Source organism: Mesocricetus auratus, unplaced genomic scaffold, assembly GCF_017639785.1.
Source record: "Mesocricetus auratus isolate SY011 unplaced genomic scaffold, BCM_Maur_2.0 Super-Scaffold_100038, whole genome shotgun sequence".
Taxonomy (NCBI): Eukaryota; Metazoa; Chordata; class Mammalia; order Rodentia; family Cricetidae; genus Mesocricetus; species Mesocricetus auratus.
Genome location: NW_024429216.1, coordinates 2596242 through 2607752, shown reverse-complemented (window position 1 = coordinate 2607752; position 11511 = coordinate 2596242). Strand labels below are relative to the sequence as shown.

General features: G+C 48.2%; 1 protein-coding gene across 1 annotated transcript; it reads left to right on the top strand.

Annotated features, from left to right (window-relative positions):
- The first annotated feature begins 546 nt into the window (after positions 1-546).
- Positions 547-8386, top strand: Crx (cone-rod homeobox). The gene is given in 4 exon segments (XM_040734443.1): positions 547-673; positions 2883-3034; positions 6556-6627; positions 6629-8386. Coding segments are annotated over 4 exon segments (906 nt in total). The 5' UTR covers positions 547-573; the 3' UTR covers positions 7211-8386.
- The last annotated feature ends 3125 nt before the right edge of the window (positions 8387-11511 follow it).

The window sequence follows — 11511 nt, the reverse complement described above, 5'->3', positions numbered from 1 at the left end:
GCTCTGTGGACCAGTCTGGCCTTGAATTCACAGAGGTCCGCCTGCCTCTGCCTCCTGAGTGCTAGCGTGAAAGGCGTGTGCCGCCACCGCCTACCAAAACATTGTTTTTGTTTTAAGTTGGGTATTGTGGCCTTGTCAACAATACTTAAATCCCAGCACTCAGGAGGCAGAGGTAGGTGGATATCTCTACAGGGTGAGTTTCATGACAGCCAAGGCACCAAAGAAACCCTGTCTTGGAAAAACAAAACAAACAAACAAACAAACAAGAGTTCCAGGCCAGCGAAAGTTATATTCTAAGGCCCTGAAACTCACTCTGTAGACCAAGCTGGTCTTGAACTCACAGAGATCTGCTTGTCTCTGTCTCTGCAGTGTAAGTGTTTAATGGATTAAATGAATGCGTCAGAACCAACATTGCAGAGAGAGAGAGAGAGAGAGAGAGATTGGTTAATGGGTAAGCTTGGTTCCTGCGAAGAGCCCCTGAAACAGGATGTGAGTGCCCAGGCGGTGAGAAGAGTGGACATCCTGTTCTCTTGTATGTAGGTGCCCCCATCTGGGCCTCAGTCACTGAAGATCATGATGGCGTACATGAATCCGGGACCTCACTATTCGGTCAATGCCTTGGCTCTGAATGGCCCCAATGTGGACCTGATGCACCAGGCTGTCCCATACTCAAGTAAGTGTGCTCTTTCTTCCCATCCCCATCTTGTTTTTTAGGAACTCCCAAGGTTCCCTGACCTCAGGAGAAAAGCATTAGTGGGGTGGAGGGGGTAGGGTAGTAGGGCAATGTGGCGTTATGTATGGTATTCGAGGGACTTTAATATGTTTCCCAGGGATTCAGGAGAGTGTATAGACTTGACATTGCAAGGGCAGTGGTCTGCAAACAGAATCAATAGGGATTTCCATCTGTAAACATTTATTTCTAAGAGAAGTGAGCGTTCTGATGACCATGGTACCATCTTTTCTTTGTCTCTTATTTTTGGAGGAGAGGCTTTTGGGCCGGAATCCAGGGCCTTGTGGATTCTAGGCAGGTACTTTACCATGGAGCCATGAGCCACCCTCACTGGGAGGTTTTTGGAAGGGACTCTACCACTGAGCCAAGCCCCCAGCCTCCTGATTCAGTCTCTGGAGGTCTGGGATTATAGTCCTACACCATCATGCTCTACTATGGTACTGATGATTATTTAACAGTTTTCTTCTTCCTTTCCTTTTTTCTCTTCCTCCCTTCCTTCCTGTCTTCTTCATTTTTGAAAAATGCCTTCTTTCATTTTTTTTTTTTTTGGTTTTTCGAGACAGGGTTTCTCTGTGGCTTTGGAGGCTGTCCTGGAACTCACTCTGTAGACCAGGCTGGCCTCGAACTCACAGAGATCCACCTGCCTCTGCCTCCCAAGTGCTGGGATTAAAGGCATGCGCCACCAACGCCCGGCTGCCTTCTTTCATTTTTGAGACAAATTCTCACTATGTAACCATAGCTGGTCTGAAAACTCACTTATTATTATTATTACTATTGTTTGTTTTGTTTTGCTTTTTTCAAGACAGGATTTCTCTGGCTTTGGAGCTGTCCTGGAGCTAGATCTTGTAGAACAGGCTGGTCTCAAACTCACAGAGATCTATCTACCTGCCTCTGCCTCCCAAGTGCTGGGATTAAAGGCATACTCCACCAATGCCCGGCTACGGCTTTTTTTTTTTTTTAATTCAGAAATGGTCCTGCTTCTGCCTCCTGAGTGGAATTAAAGGCAGGAGCCACCTGATTTGGCCTTTTTCTTTGTTTAGAGAACAAAAAACTGCTGCATTAATTTTTGCGTGCAGGCTGGAGGGCAGGGGCCCCAAGTGCCTTGCCTGTCTTGCAGAGATCTGAGGATGACTTGGGAGTTATTTTGTTGCTTCTACCTTTTGTGGTTCCCAGGGACTGAACTCAGGTCTTCAGGCTTGTATATAATCGACTTTACATGCTGTACCGTCTTGCTATCCCAGTTTCTTTTACATTAAGTCGAATCATAGAGACATCACTTTTATGGCCTGAAGTGCTTGGTTATATTAACAACATCATGTTTCTACTCAATATGTCTCTCTTGTTTTTTTTTTTTTTTGTTTTTTTTTTTGAGACAGGGTTTCTCTGTATTGTTTTGGAGCCTGTCCTGGAACTCACTCGGTAGACCAGGCCGGTCTCTAATTCACAGAGATCCGCCTGCCTCTGCCTCCCGAGTGCTGGGATTAAAGGTGTGTGCCACCGCCGCCCGGCATGTCTCTCTCTCTCTCTTTTTTTTTTTTTTTTTTTTTTTTTGGTTCTTTGAGACAGGGTTTCTCTGTGTAGCCCTGAAGCCTGTTCTGGAATTCGCTTTGTAGACCAGGATGGCCCCGAACTCATTAGATCCGCCTCCCTCTACCTCCGGAATGCTGGATTTAAAGGCACGCGGCACACGCCACCACTACCTGGCCATGAAGACGTGGTTTTTACGAATAATAAGGTTCAGAAGCAGAGTCTGGCGCAGCGGCTCCTGCCTGTAGTCTCAGCTATTTGGGAGGCTGAGGCAGGAGGATCACTCAATCCCAGGATTTTAGAGTCAGCCTGGGCTACATAATGAAATCCTGCTGCGAAGAAAGAGAAGGGGAAGAGAGAGGAGGAGGGAAAGGAGGTAGGAGAGGAATGGGAACAGAGAGGGACAAATCCTTGCAGGGCTAAAAGCAGTTCCCTCCTGTTGGCCATTTGACTGGAAGCCTCTGGAGACTTGAGCTGGCGACAGAAGGCATGGGAATAAACACAGCCCCTTGTTTGGGCAGATGCATGTACAGAAAGGGACAGGGCAGCTCTCCCACTGGACCTCAGGGCGTCCAGCGAGCAGACCTAGGCTAAGCTGAGGGTTCTTTCACTCGCCGGTTGGCAGGCGCCCCTAGGAAGCAGCGGCGGGAGCGAACCACGTTCACCAGAAGCCAGCTGGAGGAGCTGGAGGCCCTCTTCTCCAAGACCCAGTACCCGGATGTGTATGCGCGCGAGGAGGTGGCTCTCAAGATCAACCTGCCTGAGTCCAGGGTCCAGGTAGGATGTTCTGGACCCCTCCTTACTGTGTGTGTGTGTGTGTGTGTTTTTTTCCCAAATAGTTTCGAGACAGGGTTTCTCTGTAGCTTTGGAGCCTGTCCTGGAACTCGCTCTGTAGACCAGGCTGGCCTCCAACTCACAGAGATCCGCCTGCCTCTGCTTCCCGAGTGCTGAGATTAAAGGCGTGCGCCACCACCGCCCGGCCCCTTACTGTGACCTTTTGTGGGTGGAGATAAAAAGAGACCGCAGGGTAACAGTCACATTATGAAGTCGCCTGAACTCCTCACTCCCCTTAAGCCACTTGCCTCTCCTTCTTTCTCCTCCTCCCCAAACCCTTCTCTTCCTTCCTTTTTCAAGACAGTGTTTCTCTGTGTAGCCCTGGCCATCCTGGAACTCCCTGTGTAGACCAGACTGGTCTTAGAGATCCACCACCTATCTCTGCCTCCCAGTGCTGGGATTAAAGGAGTGCACCACCACTGCCTTGGCTTTATTTTATTATTTTATTTTTTTGGTTTTCAAGACAGGGTTTCTTGCTGGGTGGTGGTGGCCCATGCCTTCAGTCCCAGCACTCGGAAGGCAGAGGCAGAGGCAGGCTGATCTCTGAGTTCGAGACCAGCCTGGTCTACAAGAGCTAGTTCTAGGACAGCCTCCAAAGCCACAGAGAAACCCTGTCTCAAATCCCCCGTCCCCCCAAAAAAGACAGGGTTTCTCAGTGTAGCCTTGACTGTCCTGGAACTCTTTCTGTAGATCAGGCTACCGTCAGACTCAGAGATCTGCCTGCCTCTGCCTCCCAGGTGCTGGGATTAAAAGAGTGTCACCACCACGCAGCATGAGAGACAAGGTCTTATTATGTAGACCAGGCTGGCTTTGAACTCACCGTCAATCATCCACAGGCGGCCGGGCATTGGTGGCGCATGCCTTTAATCCCAGCACTCGGGAGGCAGAGGCAGGCAGATCTCTGTGAGTTCGAGGCCAGCCTGGTCTACAGAGCGAGTTCCAGGACAGCCTCCAAAGCCACAGAGAAACCCTGTCTCGAAAACAAACAAACAAACAAACAAAATCATCCACAGGTTTCTGATTCCTAAGTGCTGAGATTAAAGGTGTTGTGCCACTGTACCGTGTTAGAGATTTAGTCTGAATTATATTCATGTGTGTGTACATATGAGTGCAGAGCCTGGGGAGGCCAGAGGAGGTCATCAGATCCCCTGGAGCTGGAGTTAGCCATGCAATGTGGGTGCTGGGAACTGAACCCAGGTCCTCTGCAAAATCAACATGTGCTCTTAACCCCTGAACCATTTCTCTAGCCTGTTTTGTTATCGTATTATTATATTTTAACTATTCTTTGGTTTGGAAAGAGGATGTGGAAATGATGTAATTATAATTTCAAAAAAATTAAGTAAGCAATACAATTTTATTATTTGGCATTTTATTTTTTATTTTTGGTTCTTTGAGATTGGGTTTCTCTGTGTAACAGCCCTAGCTGTCTTAGAACTAGCTTTGTAGACCAGGCTGACTTCCAACTCACAGAGATCTGCTTGTCTCTATCTCCCAAGTGCTGAGATTAAAGGTGTGCACCACCACTGCCTGGCATTATTTGGTAATTTCATACAGCGGTACAATGTGTTGATCATATCCACCCTGTCTTCCCCCTCCAGCTTCTCCAGGACCCCACCTCCACTTCCTGCTCAATTTCATTCATGTCGTTTTATTTTCCTCCTCTTCCTCATCTTCTTTTACAGCCCTCTGGATCCATTTGTGCTGCCCATTTGCACATGGGTGTGGGGCCGTCCATTGTGCTGCCCATTTGCACATGGGTGTGGGGCCGTCCATTGTGCTGCCCATTTGCACATGGGTGTGGGGCCGTCCATTGTGCTGCCCATTTGCACATGGGTGTGGGGCTGCCCATTGCATCATTGGCATTGTGAGACGGCCTCAGTAAGTTGCCCAGGCTGACCTTGAACTCACTCTACAGCCCCTCAGACCTTCAGCTTTGGGTCTTCTCTTGTCAGCCTCCTGAAGAGCAGGATTACAACAGGCCTGCCTCATTAAGCCTAGCTTCACCGGACTGGTCCCATCATCATGCTCATTAATCAACCAGCCCTTCAATCCAGTCACCTTATAAGCCAAGGAGACCCACGTGGAGCATAGTGCGTTTAGGTCCACCCCAAAACTCCAGTGTGACTGTTTCCCTACTTAACAGCATCTTCCACGTGTAGTTCTAGAATGCCACAGAAAGCATGGTGGCTCACTCCTGTCATCTCAGCATGTAGGAGGCAGAGGCAGGAGGAGTGCCTTGAATGTGAGACTGGTCTGGGCTACATAGTGAGCCTCCACTGCTATTGTCTGGCTTACTCATTTACTGTGACACTAATATTCCTCACAGTGGAAGAATATTAACCCCTCTGATGCCGCCTTTAAGTAGCAGAGTAGGCGAGTGAGAGAAGCGTGTGTGTGTGTGTGTGTGTGTGTGTGTGTGTGTGTGTGTGTGTGTGTGTTCTGCAGTGTGGGAGATTGAAGCCAGAGCTCTGCATCGCCAGGCAAATGCTCTACCATTGAGCTACATCCCTAGCCCTAGTGTATTGTATCTATATGTAAAATTGCATGCATGTATGGGATGTGCTAATGAGCATATACAAGTATGATATATCGAATGTATGATTGTGAGTATGATTGCATGTACATATTCATGAGCAGGAGCATGCCAATATAATGTGTATATATGTGCATGATTGTATACGGGTGAGGACAATACATGATTACATAGATATTCATGTGATCAGGTAGGTGGCCGAGTGCATGTAGGTATGTATGTGTATATGTGTATGGTTGCATGCATATATGTACATGATTGTATCCATGGATGTGTGATCAATCAAGCTGGTAGATAATGCAGGTAGACTGATATATGTGTGTACGTATGATTGCTTGCATGTGTGAAATATGTATGATCAGTGCATGTAGGTTGCTGTGTGCATGGGTACATACATGCATAATTGGATGGAGTGTTAGTTAGGGTTTCTATTGTTGGGATGAAACACCATGGCCAAAAGCCGTGCGGGGAGGAAAGGATTTATTAGCTGACACTTCAGCATTGCTGTTCATCACTGAACGAAGTCGGGACAGGACAGGATCCCGGAAGCAGGAGCTGGTGGAGAGGCCATGGAGGGAGCTGCCTGCTGACTTGCTTCCGAGTGGCTTGCTCAACCACCTTCTCAGAACCCAGGACCAGCAGCAGTCCAGGGACGGCACCACCCACCATGGGCTGGACCCTCCCTCATTGATCACTAAATGAGAAAATGTCTTCCAGCTGGATCTCAGGGAGGCATTTCCTCAGCCGAGGCTCCCTCCTTCTCTGATGACTGTAGCTTGTGTCAAGGTGTCGCACAAAACCACCTAGTACGTTGTTGGATGCAGACTGGCAAAGTTCGGCTCTTTCCATCAGCCTTGTCTTCCCTTGGCACCTGACGACTCGGAGGTCTTTTCACATTTTATTCGCCCTGGTCTTCCCTCTCTCCCTCTAGGTCTGGTTTAAGAATCGCAGGGCAAAGTGCAGGCAGCAGCGGCAGCAGCAGAAACAGCAGCAGCAGCAGCAGCAGCCCCGGGGGACAGGCCAAGGCTCGTCCAGCGAAGAGGAAGGCCGGCACATCCCCACGGCCCTCCACAGATGTTTGTACAGACCCCTTGGGCATCTCAGATTCCTACAGCCCATCTCTGCCGGGCCCCTCAGGCTCACCTACCACGGCAGTGGCCACTGTGTCCATTTGGAGTCCAGCCTCGGAGTCTCCTTTGTCTGAGGCCCAGCGAGCTGGGCTAGTGGCCTCAGGATCCTCTCTCACGTCAGCCCCCTATGCCATGACCTATGCTCCTGCCTCTGCTTTCTGCCCTTCCCCCGCAGCTTACGCGTCTCCAAGCTCTTATTTCAGCGGGCTGGATCCTTACCTTTCTCCCATGGTGCCCCAGCTGGGAGGCCCAGCTCTCAGCCCTCTCTCAGGTCCCTCCGTGGGGCCATCCCTGGCCCAATCCCCCACCTCCTTGTCAGGCCAGAGCTACAGCACCTACAGCCCCGTGGACAGCCTGGAATTCAAGGATCCCACAGGCACCTGGAAATTTACCTACAACCCCATGGACCCTCTGGACTACAAAGATCAGAGTGCCTGGAAGTTTCAGATCTTGTAGAAGAGACTTCCGGTCCCCCCTTCCAGCTGACGCATACCCTTTGCCTCCTCCAGCTTAGATTCCAGAGAGTAGCCCCCAGTAAGGGACAGGAGGTAGTAATCCTGCCGAAGGCTGTGGACAATTCAGCCTCAGGTTCAGTCCAGCCTCAGCCCATTCAGAGAGCCTAGCTCCCAAACAGCCTTCCCCTGATTGATCAATGAAAGAGGCGCCTTCCTCTTCTGAGACAGCCCAGCAGCAAGCGATCAGGAGTTGTCATGATTGTGATCCCTGCATCTGCTGCTTTCCCCCAGATGTCAGTTATGGGGTTGAGCACGTGCTCCCAGGAGACAGGAAATCCGTCAGAACTGCCGGTGCCCTAAGTCAGGTGCTGACTCAATGTTTGTAATCCTAGAATGGAAGAAACTGAGGCAGGGGGATTGCTGGGAATATAAGGCCAGCCTGGGCTGCAGAGTAAAACCTCTAAATTCACTTGGAGATTTTGTACAGTTAGTTAGCAAATGTCAGGTTTACACGGTAGGTTTAGGGGACTGTTCATTTGACTTATGTGTATATATGACTTACATATCTGTATCCATGGATATTACAGGCGTGTGCCACGGAACGGAGCTGGGAGGTTGCCTTGTATAAAAACAAAATGCAAAAGAAGTTTGGTGTGACTATTGGGGAGGACTTGAAAGATGCATAGAATGTTCTAGAACCCAGTCTAGAACTGGTTCCCAGGGTCAGATTGAGGCAGCACCAGTGCTGGGGTCTTACAGATGTCTGTAGAAACTGAATCTCATCAAGAGGCTGGAAAGTCCAATTCATGGACCTACCTGGGTGGAGGTCTTTTAGATGTCCATAGAGTTCCACATTCTATTTCATAAGCCAGGAGTGGTGGCATGTGTTTGGGATCTCAACACAGACATGTAGAGGCTGGGGATTATGAGTTTATGGCCATCCTAAGTTACATTACAAGTTTGAGGCCAGCCTGGGCTACATAATACCCCTTTCCCCTGCAAATCCTACTTTCCAAGTCGTAAGACTGGCAAGGCAATGGCCATAGGACAATGAGGTCAGGAGTCCCCCTCATTTGATGTTAGCTTCTCTGTTCCTTTCTTTCCCACTTTCTGGCTTCTTAGGGCTACCTTCCTGGGCTACCCAGAGTGAAACTGATTAAAAATGTTGGATCCCACTGAAATCTGGGTGATTTTTTTTCTTTTTGTTTCTGTGTGTGTGTGTGTGTGTGTGTGTTTTTGAGTGGTAAACTTGGTTAGGTGGGAAGAAATTAAGATTTGCTCTGCCCTTTCTGCCCATAGTGTGCTCCTATTTTCTGTTATGGCAAAGCTTTTTCTCACTAGCTTCTGAAAATCAACTAAGAAGGAACAATCTTTGGACAGAAGATCTCTAACTTACTTATCACATAGGATCAGGGTGGGTAGGCTAGGCTTGGGATCCTGGCACTTGGGAGCTGAGGAGGAGGATCTCAAGTTTAAGACCTGCCTAGGAAACTTAATGAGACCTCATTACAGAAGTTTTAAAAGAGTCAGGCAGTGTGGCTCAGTGGTAGAGTACCGCGCCAGCTGCGCAGCCTGTGTCTGAGAATGTTGGGAGGGTGTCGGGATTGATGACACAGAGACCAGTCGGTGGTGCAAAGATGGCTTCAAGAAGGCTTCCAGAGTCCCTGCCTAGAGTCCCCCAATGAGGTGTTGAAGACATGGTTTAGTGGTACAGTGCTAATCTACAGTGTTGGACATCCTGGTCAATTCCTAATGCAGCAAAAACAAACTAAGTCAAATCCTAACTGTTGGAATCATCACAGCAATGCACCAGACAGACACTATTATTACATGTGAGGAGACTGCAAGGGATGGGGAGGCAAGACATTCACCACATCCCACATCTGGGATTGGGAAGACTGGGCTTCGCTGGTCCTTTCTCGGGATATGGCATCCCTTCAGCTAAAATATACTAGTGATGTATATGGGTATTTTGCTTATATGCATGTCTGTGTAGGTCATATTGAAGCATATCCAATTCCCTGGGACTGGGGTTATACAGGATTATGTCCAACCATGTGGAATCAAACCCGCGTCTTCTGGAAGAGCAGCCAGTTCTCTTAGACACTGAGCCGTCTCTCCATATATCCTGCTGGGATTACGGCGGTGTGCTTGGTCTGTTGTTTCTGGCTGTCCCCCTGCTTTCCATTTCTGCCCTTGCCTCCACAGCTGCCTGTTTCTCTTAGTGCTTTCTTCTTCCACCGTATGCAGTCTGTTTCCTGTGTCCCTGGACAGGACTAATTTAGCAAATGCTCCAATCCTCTTAGGACAACAGCCCAGCCTCAGCAGAAAGGCTGGGGATTTATGGAGGATTAGGCTCAGCCTTAGGACCTGTGGGGGAGGGGACTCTCTGGGGACAACTTTTTTTTTTTAAACTATGACATCTGTTCCTTGCATCAGTCTCTTATGAGTGCAGCTGTATTTGTATGTACCATAATGATACAACTACGGGCTTTCTCTCTCTCTCTCTCTCTCTCTCTCTCTCTCTCTCTCTCTCTCTCTCTCTCTCTCTCTCTCTCTCTCTCTCTCTCTCTCTCTGTCTGTCTCTCTCTCTCTCTCTCTCTCTCCCTCTCCCTCTCTCTCATCAATCCATCCCTCTATTTGTGTGTATGTATTTGTTCTTGTGTTCATATCCTTGTACTTGCACATACAGAGGTCAGTGGAAGACATGGGGTATCTTCCTCTTTCATTCTGCCTTTATTTATTTTTTTAATTTTTTAAATTTAAATTGGAAACAAGCTTCTTTTATATGCCAATCCCAGTTCCCTCTCCCTACCCTGCTCCCCTGCCCCCAACTAACCCCCTATCCCATCCCCTGTCCCCTTTCTGCTCCCCAGGGAGGGTGAGACCTTCCATGGGGGAATCTTTAAAGTCATATCCTTTGGAGCAGGGCCTAGACCCTCCTCCATGTGTCTAGACTAAGAGAGCATCCCTCTATGTGGAATGGGTTCCCAAAGTTCATTCGTATGCTAGGGATAAATACTGATCCACTACCTGAGGCCCCATAGCTTAACCAGACCTCCAAACTGACATCCTCTTTCAGGGTCTGGAAGAGTCCTATTCTGGTTTCCCAACTATCAGTCTGGGGTCCATGAGCTCTGCCTTTTCAGGTAAGTTGTTTCTGTGGGTTTCTCCAGCCTGGTCTTGACCCCTTTGCTCATCACTCCTTCCTCTCTGCAACTGAATTCCTGAGTTCAGCTCAGCGTTTAGCTGTGGGTGTCTGCTTCTGCTTCCGTCAGCTACTGGATGAAGGTTCTATGATGGCATATAAGGTAGTCATCAATCTCATTATTGGAGAAGGGCATTTATAGCCTCTCGACTATTGCTTAGATTATTAGTTGGGGTCAACCTTATAGATCTCTGGATATTTCCCTAGTGCCAGATTTCTCTTTAGACCTATAATGACTCCCTCTCTTATGGTATCTCTTTTCTTGCTCTCCTCTATTCTTCCCCTGACTCAATCTTCCTGCTCTATCCTGTCCTCCCCTTCCCTCCTCTTCTCCCCTTCTCTTTCTTCTAACTCTCTCCCCCCTTCCCTTAAGCTCCCAATTAGTTCAGGAGATACTGTCCCTTTCGCCTTCTCCGGAGGACCATGTATGTCTGTCTCTCTTGGGGTCCTCCTTGTTTTCTAGCTTCTCTGGCAATGTGGATTGTAGGCTGGCACTCTTTTGCCCTAGGTCTAAAATCCATATATGAGTGAGTACATACTATTTTTGTCTTTTTGTGACTGGGTTACCTCGCTCAGGATGGTTTCTTCTGGTTCCATCCTTTTGCCTGAGAATTTCAAGATTTCATTTTTTTCCATTGAGTAATACTCCATTGTGTAAATGTACCACATTTTCTCCATCCATTCTTCTGTTGAGGGGCATCAAGGTTGCTTCCAGGTTCTGGCTATTACAAACAACACTGCTATCAACATAGTTGGATATATATGCTTGTTGTATGAATGTGCATTCTTTAGGTATATGCCCAAGAGTGGAATTGCTGGATCTTGAAGTAGACTGATTATCATTTTCCTGAGAAACCGCCATACTGATTTCCAAAGTGGTCATACAATTTTGCACTCCCACCAGCAGTGGGGGAGTGTTCGTCTTTCTCCACATCCTCTCCAGCATAGACTGTCATTAGTAATTTTGATTTTAGCCATTCTGGCCAGTGCAAGATGGTATCTTAGAGACGTTTTGAGTTAAATTTCCCTGATGGCTAAGGATGTTGAACATTTTCTTTAGTGTCTTTCAACCATTTTATATTCCTCTATTGAGA